The sequence below is a fragment of the Ammospiza nelsoni genome, chromosome 10 (genome assembly GCF_027579445.1).
Source record: "Ammospiza nelsoni isolate bAmmNel1 chromosome 10, bAmmNel1.pri, whole genome shotgun sequence".
In the NCBI taxonomy this organism is placed as follows: domain Eukaryota; kingdom Metazoa; phylum Chordata; class Aves; order Passeriformes; family Passerellidae; genus Ammospiza; species Ammospiza nelsoni.
This window is the reverse complement of record NC_080642.1, coordinates 17,281,729-17,305,976: the sequence shown is the minus strand read 5'-3', so window position 1 is coordinate 17,305,976 and position 24,248 is coordinate 17,281,729. Positions and strand designations below refer to the sequence as shown.

At 43.0% G+C, this 24,248-nt stretch overlaps 2 protein-coding genes and 1 long non-coding RNA gene across 3 annotated transcripts in view; 2 read left to right on the top strand and 1 right to left on the bottom strand.

Moving 5' to 3' along the window:
* The window catches only part of SGPP2 (sphingosine-1-phosphate phosphatase 2), a 34,800-nt gene extending 29,081 nt beyond the window's left edge, over positions 1–5,719 (top strand). The window contains exon 5 of the mRNA XM_059479333.1: positions 2,302–5,719. Coding sequence (XP_059335316.1) covers positions 2,302–2,844 — 543 coding nt within the window. The 3' untranslated portion in view covers positions 2,845–5,719. The remainder of the gene's footprint in view (positions 1–2,301) is intronic.
* Positions 5,720–10,315: 4,596 nt separating this feature from the next.
* FARSB (phenylalanyl-tRNA synthetase subunit beta) overlaps positions 10,316–24,248 on the bottom strand; it is a 35,004-nt gene continuing 21,071 nt past the window's right edge. Inside the window, exon 17 of the mRNA XM_059479232.1 lies at positions 10,316–10,576. Within this exon, the coding sequence (XP_059335215.1) occupies positions 10,425–10,576 (152 nt within the window). The 3' untranslated portion in view covers positions 10,316–10,424. The remainder of the gene's footprint in view (positions 10,577–24,248) is intronic.
* Positions 13,577–22,871, top strand: LOC132077720 (uncharacterized). The gene is made up of 2 exons (XR_009419101.1): positions 13,577–13,672; positions 22,408–22,871. It is a non-coding gene; the product is annotated as an uncharacterized LOC132077720 (long non-coding RNA).

Genomic DNA, 24,248 nt, shown 5'->3' with positions numbered 1-24,248 from the left:
CTCCTCTTCCCATCTTGTCCTTAGCTGAACATCATTAATTCTGCATTGCTAAATGTAGCTGTTGGTCTGGATCTTGCCCACCTCCTCTGGGTGTTCAAAAAATCAAACCTGCCCATGCACACCGGGACTGAAGCGACCACCACAGACAGCCAGGCATGTCCTGAGTCTCCAGCAACTTCCAGTGAGGAGTTTCCAAAATGAAAAGCCCAGATATTGGTGGATGGGGGGAAAACAGAATAAACCACTGGCCTCATATATATATATATATATATATATATATATATATATATATACACACTTACAAGTTTACTTACAAATTGTATACATTTACTACTGTACTGATACATATATATGTAAACAATTTATTTACTTACAAATTATATACATGTGCTACTGTACTGATGCATGCATTATAAACCACACCAAATAACAAATGTAATGATGAAATAAGCATCACTTCTTTAAAATGCATGTTTTATTTTACTTATGAGCAGTGCAAAAAGTATGTTCTCCCCCCCAGCCCCATGGGTTGCTTTGTGCACCCAGTTTGGAGACCATAGGTACAATGCCACTGGTCAGAGCTGATTGTCTGGGTCCTGTTTGAAACTTTCAAGAGCCACATTACTGTACTGGGGCTAAAAGGGAGGGTAACAAAATTCAGAAAACTTTAATCAGGTTTGTAAATAGGAGCTGTTTGCAATTGGGTTGGGAACTGCTGGAGCAAGCTGGGTACATCTGAGCAAAGCTTTTGTGAGAAAATGTTAATGTTTGGTTAAATTTCTTTAATTGGAACAGAAAAACATGTGAACAGCTTTTGAGTTTTGCTCCTTGATCACCCATAGAGTGGTGGTGAGGACTTTTTCCTTTAACATGAGGTGGACAAACATCTGTGTGGGAGATTGATGTACAGAGTGGGGATGGGATTTCTGAACATCTGTGCTGGGAGCAGCCCCCAGCTCTTTTGTATTGAGGCAGTTACTTCATGTTGGGCCAAAATAAGCTTTGTATGTAAAGGTGTCATCTAAGAATTTACATCAAAACATGAATTACTGTGAAGCAAAGGTATATAATATAATGGTATTTTACAATACTAGGTATCTATGATCAGGTTTGTGTATTTCCATGGCTAGCCTCATGTTTTGGATGAGGGAATAAATGGAAATTTGTATTAGGGATATGCAAAATGGCTGTAGGAGTTGTTTAAAACCAAATGTGCTGTGAATCTAATGGAAGTTGTAAACAGCTGAAGTTCAGCCCTACAGGAGTAATGCATTTACCAGAATATCATTAAATATTTCTGTTGTGAAGAGGTCCCCTCATTCCTGCCTAACTCGAAATGAAGCTCCCATAAATAATTTTTAGACTGTGACCAAGCATGGTAGTAGTCAGCTGTCATGACTCATGAAGAAGATACAATCTTAGAAGAGGACATTTCTGTCTGTGCCTAACTTCAGCTTTTGCACAGCTTTTTGTGGCTGTACTAACACTGCTGCCTCTATGTGACACTGGAAGGGTGGCACAGGGGAATTTGTTTATTGCTTTTTACCTGGCTGCTCCCATACAGAGGGCTTTTGTTAGGGGCTGCCTCCTGTCTCAGCTTTGCGGCTGACAACAATCAAGCTCTCAAAACACCTTATTTGCCTCTGTTAATAAATTAGGGTTTAACTATATGCTTGCTTCAGGCAGTGTACTGAAAGCCAGATTTCAGAGACTTAGGCAATGAATTTTCTCCTTGCTGTATCCCTGCCTGGAGGTGCCTCCCTCCCACTGCTGGCAGAAACCATGGCACACGCACCACGTCCCACAGCTCTGCACTTTCCATCCCTGGAGCTTGTGTTTCTGGGATGGGAGCCTTTCTCTGACAAAGGACAGCATCTCCCCCTTCATGCAAAGCAAGCAAGGGAGAATCACACTGATGTGATGAAATTGCTTGCAGGGTTACCAGGAGGCAGAGGGTTTGTGTGAGGGCAGGTCTCTGCAATGTTGTCTCTGAGATGGAGTTGTGCATGTGCCTTTTCCGAGGTTGTAGATGGAGAATGCCCTCAAAACATGGGAGCGGGTGAGGAGGAGGATGTGTGTCTGCAGACACATGCATAAGCTGAGGTTGGGTTTGTGGATTGTCATGCTTTGTTTAGCCTGTGCTTCAGGTTTTCCCTGCACGTGGATAATGCCATCACTGGATTCTAGGTGTTCCTCCACTGCTGGGCCCCACCAATGCAGATACTGGTCTTTTATCATCACCCAAACACCTGGTTTGCCTTCCAGGTCTCACAAAGGCTTTTCAATGTGATTTCTTTACAGGATGTGATTGGAGGAGCACTGATTTCGGCCGTGCTGCTCGTGCTCTTGTATCCTGCGTGGGACACAATAGATCACTTGCTGTTGACCAGCCCCTTCTGCCCATTGGTTTCCATAGTTGTGCCTCTTGTCTTATGCTACAACTACCCCAAACTAGACTATTACAGCCCTACCAGGGGAGACACCACTACCATCTTAGGAGCAGCAGCTGGAGCAACTGTGGGATTTTGGTTAAACAACCAGTGTGCTGCTTCAGCCCACCCTGGCACGAGTGCTCAGCCTGGGCTTCCTCTGGCCAGCAGCGCAGTGGCGTTTGTGCTGGCCAGGTTCTGCACAGGGATCTTGGTTGTGCTGCTGACCCGCTGGCTCACGAAGAGCGCGGTGCTGGGCGTGCTGGGCTATCGCTACCAGTTCCCCGTGGGTGACCTGCAGGCCCGGAGACGCCTGGAGGTTGAGGTGCCCTACAAGTTTGTGACGTACTCCTGCGTTGGCTTCACGGCCACCGTGCTCGTGCCGCTGCTGCACCGGCTGCTGGGGCTGATGTGAGCCCAGCTGCTCCTCACCAATTCCCGGCGGCGCCACCGCTGCGGGGACAGGACACTCCAGGCTGCTGACTCGACCAAAAAGTGTTTTTGTGCCTTTCTGCACTGGTGTGGTGGGTTTGGCTCTGGCTGCGTGCCAGGGGCTCACCAAAGCTGCTCTGTCACTCCTCTCTCTCCAGGGAGAGAATATAATGAGAGGATCATGGCTCAAGACATGGGCAGGGAGAGATCACTCAGCAGTTTTACTGTCACAGGCAAAACAGACTCGACTTGGGGAAATAAGTTTAATTTATTACCAAACTAATCAGAGTAGAATAATAAGAAATAAAAGCAAACATTTACAACCACCTTTCACCTACCCCTCCCTTCTTTCTAGGCTCAATTTCCTTCTTGAAGTCTCTAGCTCCTCCTACCACGATCACTGTGGGATGGGAATGGAGGCTACAGTGAGTTCATCACATGTTGCTGCTGCTGCTCCTTCCTCCTCAGGGGCAGACCCCTCACACTCCTCCCCTGCTCCAGCATGGGGTCCTTCCCACAGAAGACGGCTCTCCAAAAACATCTCCAATGTGAATTTTTCCATGGGCTGCACTTCATCCAGCATGGGTCCCCTGAGGGATCAAAAGTCCGGCCAGGAGCCTGTTTCAGTGGTGGTCTTTAAACCTGTCTTAGGGCATCACCCTGCTTCAGTGGGGGCTCCTCCACTGATTGCAGGTGGATCTCTGCTCCCCATGGACCTCCATGGGCTGCAGGGGAGTCTCTGCTCTGGCACCCAGAGCACCTCTTCCTCTTCCTTCTGTGATCTTGATATCTGCAGAGTTGTTCCTCTCCCATATCTTCATTTCTCTGTCTGCTTGCAGTTGTGCAGGTTTTTCCTCCCTTCTTAACTCTGTCATCCCAGAGGTGCTGCTGCTGTCCCTGATGGGCTCAGCCTTGGCCAGCAGTGGATCTGTCTGGAAGCCAGCTGGCATTGGTTCTGTTGGACACAGGGGAAGCTTCTGGCACCTTCTGGGAGAAGTCACCCTTATAGCCACCACCAGCACCATGCCCTTGCCACACGAACACAAAGCAACTGGCCTAAAAAATCTGACTTGTAGGGGTCATGGGAATTGCTGTGCACAGATAACTTTGGGTTAGAAATCACTGACCCCACTGTCCCATAATTAGATTCACTTTCCCCAGGCAACTAAATGTGACAAGCACACAGCCAGAATCCCTGCCAGAGCAGGCTGTGAGGTTGGGGTTGCTGGGGAGCAGGGCTGTGCCTCTGCCTGCCTGGCTGTGGGGCTGCTCCTGAAGCAGTAGGGCAAGCCAAGGCTCAGGTTTGGGGCATCAGGGAAAAAGTGGCTGGTAGGGTGGGGGGAGATTTGACCAGCCAAAAACCAAAATGCCATCATTGGATAGAGCTCATAGTGTCTTCTGATGGCATTGACAGACCAGGCTGGTTCTGTGTGGAAGATTTTACTAATAATTAAAATCTAAAATAAAAAAAAAACAAGCCCAAAACATAAAAGAGAAGGAAAAGCTAACACAAAATGTTTAATGTGATTTGCAACAAATTTCCTTGGATATTAATAAGAAAGCCTCCACTAAAAGATCCTTTGCCTACAAACAACTGAGCAGAGTTATTAGCACAGCAATGAGGCTTGAGTTCAACTTGTTTAACTCCAGTTTAGTTCCCCTGGCTAGGCGAAAGGAAAAAGTCCTTCCTATCATTCAGGGGTGACAAGTAGAGTTCATAAACTGTGTTGTGGAAGGAGCTGAGCAGTGACTCTGGTGACTACAGCGTGTGACAATTACAGATGCCATCATTTTCTGCTGCTGCACAGCACCACAGTTGGTCTTCCACGCATCCTGCAACACTTTGTGTACACTTGTAGAATAGCAGGGAGGTGTGTCCATAGGAAGGGCATCCCTATATCTCAGGCTGCTTATTTAAAACAATATATTTCAGCTGTTGGACCAATGAGCTGTTGAGAAATACAGCAGTGAACGTGGTCTGCTTGGCTAGGAACATGTACAGAGCTATTGCTGCAGAGCTTCAAGCATGGCCCCCATGCCTTGCCTGGCAGAATGTACAGTGAGAGGCAGCTTTCTAACCATGTCCATTTGTCTTCCTGGCTGCGAGGAAAATGAACCTGAAGAATGTAAAAGGGGTGCTTTGCCATCCATTGACTGCCTGGATTAACATAACCAATTCCAAAACTGGAATAGCTGGGAGATGTCTGAGGAGTGCGAGGTGAAAAAGCTGCACCGCTCTAAACCCAAGTTGCCATTCTCCAGAAGAAATGCAGGCAGAAATTTTAACCATGTTTAGATTTTCTCAGGCTGTGGATAAACTGTTCTATATCAGATTGTGTGGACTTCACACGTGCATGCAAACAGCTCCAGTGAGCCTTTCAGCAGGGCACATGGCCACTCACACCTGCCCCTGGGTGAGGGCTGGACATGGCCCACCACAGCCATGGGGTTCCATGCTCAGCCTCTCTCCTTCCCATACACCACAGAAATTCTGCCATCAGGTTTAAAATACCTTTAAACACCTTGTGCTAAGAGAGCTGCATGACACCCAGGTGCACTGCACAACTGGAGCCCTGAAGAGGGGCCACATCACAAACTTGGGAAAAACCTTGGTAGCAAGATGAGCATTTAAGCTGGGGATTGGAATTACTCCCAGGAAAGGCACAGTTTGACAGGGACATTCATGCAGCTTTATGTGTAAAATTTCTGTTCTGATTCACAGCTATTTTATGCTATGAAGATTTTATAAATTATATATAAATGCTGCACAGGTATTTTTATAGTATTCACCTGCATGTGATTCATGCAATAAATGCAAACTCTATTTGGTTCAAATTTTAAAATAAACCTATTTTGCAGAGTTTGTTGTCTGTCTGTTTGTTTTGCATTCTCGATTGATACTTGTAAATGACTGATGGAAAGGCAATGAGTGCCGGCCAAAAGAGCTTCCCAAGTGCAAGCACCCACCTCTCTTCCCAAGCTGTCCTTCTTGTCTCTGCTCAGTACAGCTCCATGTTTTGGCTCCTCCAGAAGGATCCTGCTTTTTAAAAAGCATTTTAGAAGGAGATTACTGGTCGACTAATGGCTATTTGTTACAACATTTGCAAATGTAAATGAGTGAGTTGCATGTAATTAGTGCTGGGGGACTTTTGGGCACTGGAATCTCCTTCACCTACAATATCTGCTTCTAATAGACTGAACAGCTAACAGGAAGCCAATTTAACATGTGCAGTGATAGCATGACAGCCCAAGAACTGCAGAATATTTTGCATTAGTTGAGGAGCCTAACAAGGTTTTGTGGTCAAAAAGTGTATTTGAAACCAGATAGGGCCTCATCCTCCTCTCAGGATCACATCCTGCCTGGAAGTGGTGTCACTGCAAGTGCCCACAGCTATCAGGATAAGCCCAGTTGCTGCAGCATCCCTGGTTCAGCTGGGTTAGGCAGGGTTTCAGCTGGGCTCTGTGCTGGGGCTGTGCTCCTGGGATGCTCATGGGACCACAGCCACTCCTACAGGGCCAGGCTGGGAGAGGCAAGTGAGACACATCACCCTTTCTGCGTTTCCTAACCTGAAGCACCAGCTCCTCATTGCAAATCCGTGTCTTTGCTGTCTTTGGAAATGCTCTTCATCCCTGCAGTGCAGATGCCTCTGTATTTCCAGGGTGATGGGAGAGAATGAGGTTTTGTGGGGGGTTTGCTGGCCATGTTCTTTACTTTGTAATACAAAGGCACCAGCTGAATCCTCTTGAGTAGGCACATTTGTGCTTTAGAGTAAAACACTGCTTTTGGTGTGAATGGAGTGGGAGGTGACTTGCAGAGTATCAGCCTGGGCTGTTGTGTTCTCAGTACTGTCTGTGCTGTCTGCTCTGCTCCAGTGCTGCAGCTCTCCCTCCTGTGCCTGCCTACAGCTGGAGGGCTGATGCAAGGCAATCTCAGCTGCCTTTGTTATGTCTCAGGAGGGATATAGCAGGCACCTCATCCATAGCTTAGCCCTCTCTGTCCTGCCTGGAGGCTGCCTTCTCCTGACCAGATCACTTTGCAAATGGCTTTCTGGGCACGTGGTGCTGACCCAGGCCTCCCCCTCTCTGGGACATCTCCGTGTGCTGGTGCCCTAGTGCAGAACCAGCTACTCTGTCAGAAGTCAAATGGATATTGCATCTTTTGGCAGGGATTAAGAGCCAAGGTAGCAAGCACTGAATTTCCCTGCTTTAATTTTCCAGCAGTAACTTTGTCATGACCCCAGTCTCCCAATCCATCCAAGTTCCTATGCAAAATCACAAGCAAGCTCATGACTTGCCTTTCTGGATGTAGTTGATGTAATTCAGGGAACAGAAGAAAACAGTCTCAGTTTCACTTTTGACCCTTCTCAACTGTGCTACAAGGAGGAGTTAGAAAACACAGGTACCTCTCTGGACAGGGTGGAAGTGTGGCTGGGATCTTGCACATTTGTTGAGCCATGAGTAAAGCAAGGCTCTCCCTTGCTCCCTGCTCCTGTCAGAGCTTCCCTGCTGTCTCACTGACTTCCCACCTGCCCACTGTCACCCTGCTGCCACCCTGCCCTGGCAGCAGCTCAGTTTCAAGGTCACCAGGCAGTCAGAGGTGTCACCTGTGCCAGGCCATGATCCCCTGTCAGCCTCCTGGCAGCACTTTTGCCCAGCCTATTCCATTCTCACCTGCCAAACCAAGGCTGATTTAAATTTCAAGCAGCACAGTGCCAGCCTGGAGATGGAAACAGTCCCAGGCATCACCTTTACATAAACACCCTTGTGCAATAGCAAGGGTAACCTGCAGGCAGCAGGGCCTGGGAGCTGCAGCCAGGCTGCCTCAGGGTTCTGCTCTTTGCAAAATCACCACCAAAGCACAGCAAGGACAAACCCAGAGCTCAGAGCACGTGTCCAGCAGAATGGAAACCAGCAATTGCTCAGACATCACACTAAACCAGCTCTGATCTCTCTGTCACCAGCTCCCCAGCCTTTCCTGCTTGTGTTCAGATCCCCAGCAATGACCCTGTACCCACAGGGAGCAGGAGCAGGCCAAAAGTAATCCATAATTGAGGAACAATGGTTAAAAATCCACTTCAAACTCTTATTTAAAAAGAAAACTCAAGTTCAAAAGATGTTTAAATACTGCTCAGAAGCCCCCACCAGCTGCAAAGGTTTCCTTTGCCAGAGTCCATGGCTACAGCAAAGGGTAAAAGCAAATTTCAGTGCTCAGTGGCTGGCTCCAGCACGAAGCTGTGTAATAACTACCTCGAGTACTGCACCCAGCTATGAGCAGGCTGTAAATACCAGATAATTGCTTTGGAGCTATGAGAGACAAAGCCTTGCAATAAATACACCAGACTTATATGAAGTGTCCCACTCATCAGGAATCACAGTTAATCCTGAGCTCAGCACTACAGCAGAGCTTGAATTTCATTGCAAGGCTGCTGGCACCATAGTTAACTGGAGGGGTCAGGGACTCTGAAGAGGCTTTTTAACCTTTCTCTCTATTCTCATCCTCTACTTTTAGCAAGTAATGGTACTTACCTGGGACAAAGCTCGAGGTTTTGGGGCATTTAGCTGCCAATGCACGAGCAAATGGTATGAAAAAGAAGTGATCCCTAAAAGCCTCGCAACACATGCCACTGCAGCTCAAGCCCTTAGTCCCAGCTTAAGCTAGTCTTTACACTCAAAGGACAGCTAAATTCACAGGAGAATTGGGACACCCAAAGAGTCAGAAGATCTTGTGTAGAGAAATATATTTAGTGCACGCAAATATGCCTGCGCTCTGCTGCAATGCAAATCTGCCTCATTGTCGTCCTAATCCCCGTGCATGACACACCAATAAACAAGGGGGGGTTAATGCTTTCCATCTGCCTTGCACATTGCTTCCCACACTGAGAGCCTGCCTGCTTACAGTTGTGTAGGCATCATGGAGAGAGACATCCTGCAAATGCCAAGCTGCCTAATCCCCTGGGAGGTTTAAAATGTGAGCTGCAGTTTTCTCACTCTCCGTGGGCACTGGAGTCAGCGGTGCAACGTATGGTGAGAGCTGTGTTCTCATTTCACGTCTGTCATGCAGAGATAATTAAAATCTACACTTCCATCTGAGGGGAACTGTAGGGTTTCCAGATGGGTAACTGTAGTGCATATTTCATACTGGATTATCACTTGCACCAAAAAGCCTTGCCTGTTGCCTTCCCACCTGTTGAGATTATTGATGGGGCTGCCATTGAAAAGCCCTCGAGGGCCCAGTGATAGGGGTCTGTGCAGCTCACACAGGCTTACCTCACACTGCACATCCCTGCTCAGGGGGCAGTCACTGTGACACCCTTCCCAGATGTCCGCTCTTGGACAGCCCCTCCTGGCTCTCACAGCAGAAAGGAGCCACGGTGCATCGGCCTAACACAAAATCCTGGCTCTTGCTGGCCTGCAGCATTAGCAATGGTTGTAGTATTGCAAAGGAGGGACAGCCAGCTCCACAAGGCAGCCAGTCAAAGCTGCTTCAGTGTACTGAGCTGGCCACCCACTTGGTGACATTCCTGCAGAAAGGAAGGAATGGCCATCACTATGCTGGATGGAGCTTCTCAGTTTCAGGGAGAGCAGAGGCACAATGCACGGAGCTGTGACACAACTGCTGCCAGAAAGCCACCTAGAAGGAAAAGCCTGACCCATGAGAGGTTCTCATGTACTGGCAGGGGTAGAACTGCCAGAAAAGTAACCCTGCCCAAAGCTGCATGGTCCTGCTGCACAGCTGGGGTCCAGAAAGCCCTGGTGGGGCTGGGAGTGCAGCGGGCCCACGCTCACTTGTGCAGACAAACATGCCAGCCTCAGGCACACAAAGGCTTTGATAGTTTTCTGCTACTCATGCAAAACACCACTGGCATATGCTCTTAAATGCACTTCCCCATTTGGTTTGGAGCTTCAAAAACCGCTAGGCTGACATCAACAATGAAAAATATTTAATTCCACCCCCTCCCCTTTCTGAATTTAGAATGATAAAGGACCAACAGTTATGTCTGGAGCAGGGAAGCAGATATTACACACATCTTGCTTACAAAATAGCTCTGGTTTTCATGAAACAAGTTTATTTTCCTCCCCCAGCCATTGATGAGCACATGACAACCGTATAGAATAAAAGCTCAACTCCTTAGTTCTGCTCACATTCACTCAACATTTGCTCTAATCAATTATCTTATTTCATGCACTAAGAAAAGAATGAGATTCCTGTTATGCAGCCATAATCAGTTACAGTATGAAGCTGTGTCTGTGGAACATTTCTGATTTTGAAAACTAATCATGTGCTCTGCCATTACATTTCTCTTGTAAAACCCTGGGCTTTGACCCAACTTGTTTCTTCCCCCCTGCCCTTTGAAAACATTGAGGGCACAGCCTCGTCTGAGATCCCACATTCCTTCCCTGCAGAAGCCAGCCAGATTGCACTGCACACAACGCATTTACTCAGGGAGACAGGGTCTGTTTTTCTGGTTTATTGGAACATAAAAGCATAGGAGGATGTCCCCTGGGAGCAGACAAAGAGGAGAGGGTGCTGCACGTGACAGTGGGCAGAGAAAAGTCACGTCTTCACACGAAGGGCTCAATATTGATCTCCAGGACAGAGCAAGGCATGGTGAGCTCAAACTTGGTGATAACATCAGGGTGTACCACTCCAAGTTTCCCAATGCTTTGACCTTTGGCAAAGACCTCAGCACAGCGACCAGGAAAGAAAGCAGTGCCTGGAAAGAAAGTGAGAGAAAAATCAATATTTCTTTGGGCCAGAGGAGTCAATAGGCATTTAACGTGCAGAACAAAGCTCTCAGTATTAAATGGTTCCCTGTGCTCAGATGCTCAGAAGGGGCTCTCACATTCTTGCATTAAGAGTTATCATGATTGATAGAGAATGAGAAAACACTGAGTTAAAAATAAAATGTAAAGCCCAAAGCGTTGGCATTTTTCACACTCAATTGTTTTGACTAAGTTCCTCCTGCAATAGAAATTAGCACAGTTGAGTCAGAGGGCTACTGAAATGAAGAACTTTTGCAGCCTTCAGGCTATTTAACATTTGAATGTCTCCCACCTTAGTCTGTTTAAAGAAATAAAGCTTGCTGTCATCTAAAGGGTACGTAGGCATGTCACCCTTGTTTGCCTATCACATAATTAAAAACAACCTGCATTCCTCAGCTGGGGAAGAGCTTTTTAATCAGTCTCCTATACACCATAAAACTGTGAAACAACGAACACTCAAAGAAAGCCAGATCATCTTCCTCTTACCTCCAACCAGGTTCCAGTTTTTAAATGTTACATGGAAGCTTTTTTTAAAAAGATAGTTAGATTTGCCATGAAGAACTTGGAGCAGCTCTGCAGACCTTTCCATGGAAAGACTTTCCTACCTGGGAACTTCCCTGTGTAGGGTGGCTCTACCAGCACTATGTTCAAGCTTGTCTATTGCAACTAAACTTGCATTTTTTTGGCCTCTGTCCTGAGGTGAGTGGCATTTTTATCTGATAGCCCTTCTAAAGACAAACCCAAACCAGACCAGGCAGTTGCTCATTCTGAAAGCACCTCTTTCCAAACCAGTGTGTGGAACATCCTGTGAGCAGTGCAGCAAGCAATGCTGGGACATCAAGGGCAAGGGGAGAGGATGAAACAAGGCCACTGAATCCTACAGGTTCTGAATCCTCACAAAGCTCCTCCACCCTGCTTTTAATGCTGCTGCCTTCAGTGTCCTCTGCAAAAGGATCACAAGAATTTCCTGACAGCAACTTACTCACTGGTTGCACCAAATGCTACTTAGGGTTCAGGATCAGCCCAGGACATTTTATTGTGTGCACAAGGAGCTACTTAAAAAGGCAATAATGTCCAAATGAACCTCAAAGCTCAGGAACATTTTCATGACACTCTGATCACTAGTGGTCAAGCCAGAGATATTCTCTGTTAGCTCCCCAGTGGAAATAATTCATTTAAGAAGTGTCTCCTATGAGGTTTGCCGTTGTAACTTGCAGCTACAAGAACAGCAATTAGGTCTTTTTCTTGCCTGAGTTGCTGCAGGTGCAAATTAACTTCTATGTCCACTTCAATTTTGGCCACCTTGAGAAATCTGACCACAGTAGTAAATGACCACAGTAACATTGCTTAAAGGCTGTTTTAAAAATATCCACAAGCAGAATCTTTTAAATTATCCAGTTCCAGTCTTAGCTCCAAGCACAAACCAGCTACTTACACTGGATGTACAACAGTGAAATTACCTCACCCTGGATGCTACTGGCACATGACTGCAGCCACAGAGACACTTGCCACTGCCAGGCTGCACTATTCAAAACAAGATGAAACAAAATTAGAAAAGAGTCAAATGTCACACATACAGATCACTCTGCAGATTGTGGGTGAAAACATAACCTAAAAATAAAGTTGCCTTTTACTTAGTGGTAAAGGCTTTCCTATTTGTAAATAAAGATGGTATTGTACCGAAGATGTGAGCAGCACACAGAGACTTTCTTTTAGACACTTGACTGTAAGCTTGAACTGGCACAAGAGCAAGAGCCAAGCAGAAGTTCATAATGTTGGTGTGGTACCCCTCTATAAATCTATAGAAAAAAAAAGAGCTTTGACAGTAGGGTCAGTTAAAAAGCTGTGAGTCTGACTTGTCTGTTCTTCTGAGCTTCCTTCTGTGTAGTCTTGGGAAAGTTATTTTATCTTCTTGCACATCTAGACCCAGCTATGTCATGAGACGTAATTGTTTTTAAACTTCTTGTAGCTATCTGATGGGGTCTAAAATAATACTGTGCTCAGTCAATCTAACAAGGGCAGTTTCCCAGATCTGTGCCACTTCCCATTGTGTGAAACAATGCTGTTTTCATACACAACAAATGCTCTGCTATCCATCACCACTTGTTGGTCTCCTAGTCCCAGTGAGCTCCAAATATGCTGCTCCAGGCCATGGGTTAGAAGACACTGAGCAGAATTTTCCATCTCATGCAGCAACTGATGCTGGACCATGATGTTACTTTTCTTTGCACTTCCTTGCAGCTAAGAGGGAAATATATAATTAATACCAAGGGGGAACATTTAGGTCCCCAAAGTGCAGGAAATGGGACCTTCAAACAACATCTCAATTTCTAGTTAAGCTGACCCTGAAATGTTGGGCAGTCACCAGTGTGCCCCATGCTCTGCAGACATGGCAACTGCAGGGCACAATGCTGTGGCTGGAAAAGATCAGACAATAAGCAAATAAAAATGAAAGAACCTGTTAAAAACTTTAGAGCCCCCATCTGTCCAGCCAACACATGGCTCTTACACCAAAGAAACATGAGCTGAGAAACAGGTTTACAGAGAGTTTATGAACTCTGTTCATAATGGAACCATTATTATGGTAATTGGCTGCACTACAGAATGCTTCAAAGTATATTCCTGCCTGCCAAGAGGGCCTCCAGACTGCATCCCTCAGGGGGATCTAAAGCCTTCCTCATCTTAGTGACTCTTCCTTTGACCACACAGGTGGTGAGGGAAGGAGCTGTTGCTCCACATGCCTCTGCCATGGAACCAGAATTTGGAGCAAATGTAAACTCCAGGTTAAAAAATTCAGACATTGAAAGGGAAGCAAAGAAGGAAAAAAAAATCTCAGAAGAAACATGAAAAACCTGAGCAGGAAGGGGGAAAGAGAAACAACCATTTGCAGCTGGGGGAGAGTTTTGATTGAGGGACCAACCACAAGCATAAAAGGAGCTACAGGAACCTGCTGTGCTGGGCTAAGATACAGGCTGTAGGAGGACCTGAGAAACCCATGGAGCAGGGCAGCAAACCAGGAGGGTCATCAAAATAAGCAGGAAACAAAGGTAAGGACTCTTTTCATCCCAATTTGTTTGTTTCTGGTATTATCAAGTAAATAGCAATGGTGGTTAGGATTTCTAACAAAACTTCTGTTATGGACTGGGCAGTGTTAGGTGACTTGAATTAAAGTAGAAGCTTCAGAGTGAGAGTCAAGGCTGTATCAATGACATGTGCTGAAGCTACTTGCACACATGGGACATGAGCAAAAAGTGCACACACAGTTACTCTGTTTGGGTAAGTCACACCAGAAGCTGAAGCCCAGCAGTCTAAAGCAAAGCCTTCATGCCAAAAGGAATCTTGCCAGGATCACTGGCAGTGTGAGCTGCAGCTTGTGAGCAGGAGTTTGCCACAGTTTGTCCTGTCTATCTGTGCGGTATCACCCAAGAACAGCATGGTTGTGTAGAGCATGGTCCTCCCCTAGAAGCTGTCCCTGGTCAGGGAGGCACAAAAGCACCCCTGGAGGCCCCACTCTGAGCAGGTGTGTTAGGAAGGGATTGTGTTTGCTGCTGCTGCAATTATCCTGCCAGGCTGCTCTTGTGCGTCCAACTGGTTGGTTGTACAATCAACTACACTGAGAGTCAAAATTCATTTTAAAATTGTAGTTTACTGTAACTTCTGTTTTAAGGGTAACAGATTTATTCCTCTTGATATAGCAAATCCTTTCTGCTCTGCACTCAAATAAATGTCATAAACTTCACCTTGAAATCTAGTCAGAGATTGCATTGTCCTTGCTGATAGAGACCCAGACAATGGCAGAGGAAGCCTGAAGGTCTAGCAGTGGAAATCCACCTCTTAATGTCAGGTGTGTAAGTGGTAGTTAGGAGAAGGGTGGGGTGAAATCCAATCCAGCTTCCTAAACAAGAGATGCCAAAGGCAGCCCTGCCTTATGCTGACACACTACACACAAGGCAAAGACAAAAGCTGCTTCTCGTGGCTGCAAGTAAGAATTTAATTTCTAATGTTCAGTGATGTAGAAGTAACACCTTTAATTAAAACTTCTGTAGCATGTCCTCAAAATCTGTAATTGCCTTTCTGTATTCAGGCAACAGGGCCACTTTGATTGCTTTGGGGTAATTCTTTGGCCAATAATCCAACAGAGCATGTAGTCTTTAGCACATTTTCTGGCTAATTGACCCTCAAAGAGCTCGGAGTTCCCTGCACTCTTTGTTGTCAAACACCTTGCACAGTTTCTTTTCTCTACCTTACTCTCCCTTCCTTTCAAGAAGAAATAGATTAAAGCTGTATTATAGGCCTGCAGTTGCACTAAACCCTCAAACCCACTTGTTAGTTCCTGTAATTTGAAGGAGCACTGGAAGCTGAGGCTTAAGGAGGTAAGAGAGCAGAGCTTATCTGGCCTCAGTACCTTTCATCTTCATTCTCCTCCCTCTGGTGACTCCAGCTGCCCTTTCACTACCTCACCCCAGCTCACCTGGGGAAGTGTTTTGCCTGTGCTACACTGGATGGAATTTAGTTTTGTGAGGTTGGGTGCTGGCTTTAGGATCAAGCTCTTCACAGTTTTGACTGATTTCCTTCTTTTGGCAGAAAATGCAAATCAAATGCAGAGTCAGGGGGCACTTTCAGCCCAGCTCCCTCTTTCTGCCCACATACAGCACAGAAAGGCTCCCAGAACCTTATGCAAACCAACAACTTCAAAATCAGATCTTGTCAAGGAATGATTTACCTTCAGCTAATTCTTAAAATCACAGACATCTCAAATCTTCCATGATTTTTGGAACAAACTGAGAGACCAATTGTTCTCATAAGTTGCACATTGTCAGCATCTCTTTTCCTTTACATTCTCAAGACCAAAAAAAACATACTTTGGGATCAGTGGGATATTTATCAACTTTAGTCTCTTGATTTGTAAATCCTGACTAAAGCTGTGCCAGAATGACTGCCATTTCCCCAGATCACACCTAACTGTAGTGACATACCAGGAAATTCAAATTAGTACAATTAAATTTAAGGCATGTGCTTTAATTACCCCTCTCAAGAAAATAATTAACACTTGACAAAAATCACAGAATCAATATCTGTGTGATGTGAATGAATATGTCCTTTAGACAAGGGCATCTGTCATTCTGATCTCTTCCTCTGTTTTTCCAAAAGCCTCCTCATACAGGGCAGAGCAGAAGAGGGTAAAGTGACAATCAATTATTTACCTGGGCTGCTACACTGGATATCCAAAAATAGAATATTTGAGTCTTGTGCAGACAACAAGGCTGGAACATGGAGAATGATCCACAGATCTGCAGTGGTCAGTCAGTAAATCATCTCCTATTACAACTCAGTCAGTGGCCGAGTTCCTATTAATTTGTATTTCAGGGAGGGTGTGAGGAAAACTAACTCTTCTATCTCATCAGAACCCTCGTATACAACCCTATAAGCTGGATTTGTTTTTCATTCTTGCTGTGGAGTGTCCAGGAGCTTTAGCAGAGGTTGTTTGGTGTTGCTGGATGTCAGAAAGTGGTTCAAGAATGCAGTAGGTTTGAGGCACCTCTTTATTCACCTGTGTTAGCCTCAGACACTTAAAATTATCTGGGTAAAATCACTGTGCTCTTGCCTTTCCTAATGGAAGTAATACTTGGGTGGATGCTGAGGCTAAGGAATGCAGGTATTTGGGGTTCTCTTATTAAATACTGCTTCCAGAAAAAAATTAAGTAGGAAACCTAAAAATAAATCTATCAAATTCAATTTATTTCTCTAGAAATCAGTATTTGTATCTAAAGCTCAAATTTGTCTTTGTGGGGCAGCTGTGAGAAACAGCAACTCCACTGGAGTTTAGTTGCTTTGCAGAGTTACCATTGCACAGCTAATCTTTGCTCTTAGGCTGGTTTATCTGATTTATCCAGGTTTATCTGAAACACTATACTTTGTCTAAAAGTCCCAAACCTAAGCTGATATTATGTCACAGCTATTTTGTCTATAAAACTAAGGAATTCCAAATCCCAAGTAAAGCTCACTTTTTTTAAAAAGAAATCTTGCTCTTTCACTTGAGCTAGAGAACACTAAGATTTGAATATTAAAAAACTTAATTTTTGTGTCCCATGAGTGTTTTTATCACTTTTTGAATATCTAGAGGAATGATTCATCCTTGCAAGCAACAGAATCTGTCAGAAGCTAGGAAACAATAAACCATATGCTTTCTGGCAGGGGGTATAACATACCCTGTGTGCGCACAGCAAAGCAGCAGCTTTTAGCTTGTTAGGCTCTGCTTTCACACAGGCACTAGAGAATAACAAGAACCAGCACTAAGCCAGGCTGCAAGTCTGCTTTATGTGTCACATTTGGTTTGCCTGTTGTTTAATCACTCCTGTCCCAGACCAAGCTGCCCTCCTCTCCCAGTGACTTGGCTGAGGTAACCAAGAGCCACCTCATGTTCTGCTTTCACAGCTCCCTCATTTCATGCCTTTCAGAAAACACCCTGGCAAACTGGCAGGGAATAATACATTGTTAAACAATGCATCTCAGCAGTCACTGCAACTGTGCATCACTTAGTTGTAGCAGCTAAGGCTTATGCTGCAAAGCAATGCCTTATGGCTGAAGCAGAAATACCTGAGCTGAGGGTGTGCTCAGCATTTCTCTGTGTATCTGTTCTTTGCTAACACCACAAGTAAAGATAAAATCAGTTCCTCCACCATGGGCAACAGGTGTCTTTGAAGCCTGCATTCATACTGATCTAATATCTTGCAAATTCATGTTTAAAATGTTACTGCAGGAATAAAAAGAAAAAAGGAAGGTTAAATTTGAAGCACCACCCCTCTGCCTTTATATCAAAGTTGAAAAATCACACCAGACTGGAGAACTGCTAAACTTATATATAAGTATAAAATTGACATGCTCACATTTGGTGGCATTCTTATCAGTATGGCAGAGAAAATGAAAGGAGTTACAGCCACAGCAGGCTGAGCAGATGAGAATAGAATTGGAAGATGGAGCTGTAGGGATAGGCAAATGTAGCATTTCTTCAGAGAAGCCTGAACTTCACCCTGAGCTGTGCTATTGCTACTCTTTCTGCTGCTACCTTGGATTAATAATTTCCTTTATAAAGAAGGGTTTGAAATATTGAAAATATAGTTGATGATTCAGAAATAAATTTCTATTTAAAAATGTAAAAGGTTGGAAAAAGGAAATTACCTAAATCTATAATTATACAATGCAAAGCTTTGCCAGACATTTCAACTTCTTGATGCAAGGAAGACTTTTATCTGTTAAGACTTGCTATGATGTGTGATTAAAAAGGATAGTTGCCTTTGGGGGGCAAAACCAAAGGAATTAAACTCTGAAGAGGCCCCTCCAGTAAAGGAACAGAAGAGCAAAGATTTGTCAGGGAGAAGACATTGACATCTTGAGCTCAAGAAACACAAATGCCAGTGATTCAGATGGTTCTGGTTGGCAAAAACTAATAGAAAATGAAAACCCTTAACTGTCAGGAGAAATGCTACCACTCCTTGGAGCATGCCTAACCTGTCAGAATAAAATGCAATTTTATTCTGAAGAAAAATGTTGTAATCTTTATAGTTAATGCTTGCAAAAAGAGGCACAGAAGACAGCTTGACAGTAAAAGATAGCTTCTGTCTCTTTCCAAACTCACTTGATACCTTTTCTCACAATGTTTTCACAGTTGCCATAGATTTTTTCCCCCCTCCCACTACAGGACACATAATTCTAAATGAGTCAATTAAAAGGAGTTTCTCTTCTAAAATAATCTCCTGGATTTGAAAAACTAATACTTTCTTTGTTCTCGAATTGAATTTATTTAATTTCATATGTGGGGGAAAAAAGTGTGTCAAACATAATTTGGTGATGAAAGTTTAAAAGACAAAGAAGTCTAAGTGTCAAACCTTTTATTATCCCATGCTGTGCTAAAATAATGTACTTTAACTCACACACCTTTTTGGGGACAAGGGTTGATACTTGAAGGGTACTGAGAAGGGACATTCCAGAAGTTTAGAGAAGAGCTGAAGTGACCACAGGAATGGAAAAAGCCCTTTTCAAACTCATCTCTGAGAGCCTCTTTTTATACTAAAAATCAACAGTGTAACACAAAGCTAAAGAAATGAGACCTATTTCTAAAATCAAACTCTGGGTTTTGCCACAAATTGTGTTGTTTGGCCTACCAGCATCACTTCCAACAGAAGATACCTCTGAGGTGTCCAGTGCCAGAGTGTGCTGCCAAAGTTTGATAAACCAAAGTATTTAGAAATACTCCAAATACTCTAGACTACCACTTTGGCTACATCAATAATACAGGCAATCATCCTGTTTCACATCTTTCCTGGGTATCTCCTTGGGTATTAATGCAGTTAAAATCAAATTTGAGGCATTAACACCAGAGTGGGAAGATGCTTGACAGAACAGAAATAAGCTTGGCACAAATTCATAGGGACTTAGTTCCTATAAATCTGAATACCTGTATTACAGAAAGGAGAGATCAAAGACAATTAAAGGGACATAAAGCAAGAAGCCATACCCACTTTATTAGATAATTTAATGCAATTTTGAATTGTTGTAACTGTTATTCTTCATGTAACTAAGTTCCCTTGATGCTACAGAAAAATCTGTTCAAGAGAAAGGGATGAGAAATTAATTAGATCTCAAAGTAGTGGCCAACACTGAAAAAGCAACAAGAGCTAGTGACAAACATCCAAGTTTGTGAGATAATTTATAATTAAGCCATTTTAATGATCACTGCTGGCACTTCTGAAACCTCTTGCAGAATTAGGGTAATACATTTTAAAGTACTAAAATCAGTCAGGTTAAAAAAAAAAGCACCTGTTCTTACCTCTCACTATTAATTCATTAAGCTGTCTGGGAGGTAGGGAGAGAAATAAACAGAAACAGTGGAAGATCTTCAAGAATATTTGATACATGAGTACTAGCAGTTTCATAATAAAAAAGAAGAATGTTTTTGTCCAAAACCCTATTCATATTTAGTGCTGAAATGTATGTGGTCAAAAATCAGAAAGCTCCTCAGAGACAAAAATGAGAGAAATATTTGCACTTCAGAAAATGTGATTATTAACAGTGGCTGAAATTCATAAAGGAACTGAAAAAATTAGGAAAGATTAATTACTGGCTGCAGTAAAGACAACATTCAAAAAAGATTTAAGGATATTAGAAACAAATTGTAGGTAGAGCACTTTCATTTACTAACAAGACTGGCTAAAGATACAGAAATGTTTTAAGTTGTTAATAAATATTTCTTTTCATCTGGGGTGGGGGGGGGAAAGTATTATTGAGTAGAGTAAGGTGTTGTCCAGTCCACTGCCAAAATGAAGAATATGTCTGGTTACATCTACCAGGATGTTTCTAAAACACCAGGAGTCCAAGGCATCAGAATTGTGGTGCAATTCCAAGAGCCTGCTTGCTCCTGTTAACTTGGAGTTCCAATACTGCAAATTCAGCAGTACTAGAAAAATGTAAATGTGGCGCCAGTATTCCATGGTGGGTGATCTAAGTTGATCCTTGGTGTTAAAAAAAAATTGTGGGGTGGTGGCAAAAGTGAAACTAGCAGGAGAGGAACACAGTGAATTACCAGCTGATGTGTTTTATTAAGAATGGATGTTTTCAAACAAATGTGATTATCTACAAACTTATAATTTGAAAGACTATGCAATGGCACCTATAAGAATGCCATTTAAGTGGACTAAGAATTGTCTGATACCTCCCAGTATGTCAGAAATTATATTTGGAGGCCTGGTAAAAAAAAAAAAAAATTGGCACATTTCCTTTAGTTATCTATGAGTAAATAGACAATTATTGACATTTGTGACCAATGCAAAGGCTGCCAAGACAGGCAGCTGGAAGGCCAGGATTGCCATTAAGAGCAATCAAGCTACAATTTCTTAAAATAAGGCAGATATTAATAATGCCAGGCTCAATACAGGCACTAAATATCTGCATATAGCTCAGTCTCCCAACTTGAGCTGATCACTAGAGATAGATGCTGCAGTTCAATTCCATACCTCTAACTTGGAATTAGTCCCAGACTTCCCTCCTCTTGTCTTGTGAATTGAGGTTCATGGTGTAAATCTTCTTTTAAAGCTGTTTATTGTGTAATTATTACTATAAAAGCCAATGTTTATTGATGTTCTTAGTTATGGAGCTAATTATTACACCTCTAATTTCACAGCTGAACCTTACTAAATGGGAAGCTATTACTATGATTTACTGTGGAATTAAAATTTTCTACACTTCACCACACCTTTCATTTAATTAAATAAGGGCAGTAAAAAGAAGGGAGTGCAACTTCTTCTGGTGTTTTTTGGTATTGTTTTTTTTTTTTTAAGACAACTGTCAGTTACTGAATGAAACAGTGTTTATGATGTACACATTTCACATTGAACACAAATAGGCTGACTTCCCAGCTTTGTTAAGCTGATCATTACCTTAAAAGAATGAATAGCATGAACATTTAGTTTAAAAAGTTAAATTAATTAAGTTCAAGAGTAGCTGAAATCCCTGAGAATCAATACTGTAGGAAAAGGAAGCTCCTGTCACAAGCTGATTCTCTTTAGGGGTTGCTTGTTTTCATGAGATTGCTATTTCAGTTTTGTCAGGAAGGACAGGGGAGAAGATTCTCTGTAACATTTTCTGTGAACCTGTCAAGTTGTTTCATTTTGATTAAACAGGGATATCATCTTCCCTTTTCAAAGACTTTGTGCTCAGTTAAATTCCATGCGCAAAGTATCGAGACTGCTGAAAAGTACTGCCAAACCAGGGGTTTCTTCCTTAAATAAGGGACTCTTAAATGTTACATTAGGAGTGAAGATAATTACACCTTCCACTTCACACCTCTCCTTTGAAGGCTCTGATATATAATCCACTGTCAGGATTTCCTAAGCCCTCCTTTATTCTTTTCAGCCTAAGTAAGGCTTTACTCTGGACCCAAACCCCATGATTAACATCACCTCCTGTGATTGTTGTCCTGATCTCTGGAAGAAAATTGTCACCTCAGATAGTCATGCAAAAGCACAAGATCACTAAAATATTGCACAAAACACACCCATTCCTGAATAAAATTTGAAATTAATAATATCTTCCAATATAATAATGCCTCTACATTTCAGTTCAAGGGAACTGAAACCAATGCAAGTGAACTAAAAATTAACTATTTTTATGAAATTACCTGAAAACATATAATTAAATTTATGGTCCCTTTCTACCTGTATTTTTATATTTAAAAAATTATTTACCTTCTAATCATACACATCCATACTGATATTTACATTTTATTAGTGGTATGGAATGGTTAAGTCTCAAAAGTTTTATGCTTTTTTTTTATCATGGAGCACATACAAGTTTGAGGATTGATAATTTGATTGATCATTGATCTTTTCCATCCATATTTGATTATGGATGCCTATGCCATAAAACAAAGATAAAAACCAGAATGCTTTTCTAGGCCAGTAGGATTCACTGTCAAAAAGTTAATTCTGTGCATTTTAAAGCATTGGGGAACATTTCAGACTTCTGTCTTTAAAACTTTAATTTTGTATGTTTAGTGGCAATAAGTAGGTTCCATTAGTAACTTTTAAGAAAGTGGAAGGCATGGAGTGTCAAATGTATATTGAAATCCTCAAATTCAGTCAGTCAAAAGCCTCTCTTCCTTAAGGCTGCTGTAAGCAGCTCTTCTCCATTTATTACCTAGCTCAGATTACACCAAAGCACAGTGCAAAGGCCAGGGGAACATCACAATTTCACCCATATTTTCTAGCATCTGTACTTTTTTTCCCAGGTGTTGCTAGAGAGGCAAAACCACTCTGACCTTGAGGTCAAATCTCAGGGCACTGAGGTGTTGGCAGAACAGAAGGAGCTCAAATGACCATCACTGCACATATGGACCAAGCAGGACCCCAGCACAGGCATTTCATTCTCCAGAGGGATTTGGAAAAGTGTCAAATATGTGCCCAGCACATCTCTATCTGTTCTCTGCTGCTCATTTGAAGCTAGATTTTATTCCCTGTATTGTTTTTCAATAATCAGTGGAACTATTTTCATCAGTTACACAAGGAGTAAAAATAACTGGCCTAAACCCTACCTTACAATGTGCTGCCTACTCAAGCTTTGTTTAAGATTATGGACACAGACAATACCTCTAAATCTCTCCAAATCAGAGCCCTAGGATAAGTCTATTTCTCACTGTACAAATTTGTAATTTGGCACAGGCAATAAAACAGCTTGGTGCAGATGCCTCTAAAAGTGTGTGCTATGTGTAATGTCCTGATTTCAAACCTCTGAAGTAACTGGCACTGCTCTTATGAATTATTTCAGTATCCTGAGGTCTCTTTAAGATGTTACAGGGTATCTTTGTTTCACTGAGCAGTTACCTTACTCCATCTGCTGGCATCTCTCTCACACATGCTTAATTGACAAATTGTGAACCTTAAAAAAAACCTAAAAATAACAAATAAGCAAACCAACCATTAAAAAAGCAAAACAAAATTCTCCAAGTTACTCTGACTTCCAACCATCTCTGCATTAAAGGTCTCAAGCTAAGGTTGGTGCAGTGATACTGCATTTACTGTGGCACCAGAGTGTCAGCCATCTGCATTGATAGCAAGGTTAAATTCCAATGTCAAGACAACTGCAAGGAATCCATGTGCATCTCAGGAGGGTTTCTCAATCACTGGTGAAACAGAAAGTACTAAATGCTTGCGATTTTTTTTAACACAAGCCACAAACTGCTTGTAATATATTGCACATGACAAGGCATAATCCACCCTGTGCACTAAATGTGTGGTGGAGTAATGTCATGGGAATGCAGGGATTTTGAGTGAGCATTGTAAATCTCACAGCATCAGGAATACTGAGCAGCACTAATAGCTAGAAATAACAACTTCCCTGTGTTAGGATTATTTTTGAGGCCCTTTTCCAGTTTCTTGAAATCAGCTGTCATGTTACAACACAGAATATAAAACACTTGCAAACATTTTTCACCCCCCCCTTTCAAACAAGAGGCTTTGCTATTACATGATAGAATTAGAACCAGAAATATAATTGTATTAAACATTCTTCTGGTCAACCTGGGCATCCTATTAACAATATTCTAACAAGCCCATTGACAGTCTGCCTAAATAATACTGAGCAAAACAGCACTTTCTCAAAAAAAAGCAAGGGAAAAAAGCATCAATATGTCTGACACAAGTGTGCACTCAAGTGTCAGAAGACCACTTAGCTCAAGTGTTCTGTTTGGTATCTTGGCAGCACACTGCAGAACAGGGAGACACCTGACAAACTTCCATTAAAGTTCTCTGAACAGCAGAGTCAGGTCAGGCTGCCAGGGTCCCTGTGTCAGTGCCACTGTTCTGGGAAGTGCAGAATGGAGGCACTTCTGCAAGCTGAGTCAGTGCCTCATCTCTCTGAGCAGCACTGCATGACATGTCAATAGAATCATAGCTGCCATCCCTGCAGCCATGCTTTTCTATTCTGGATTTTCTACACTGTTATTTTAGGTAGCAAAATAGATGAGTTGCTGGTGCTGCTCTCTGCCATCAACCTGTATTCTTGCAATGAAGGAATCAGGTCAGCCTGCTTGCTTTCTCTCTTACATGTACAGACACATAGACAGAGGAGATT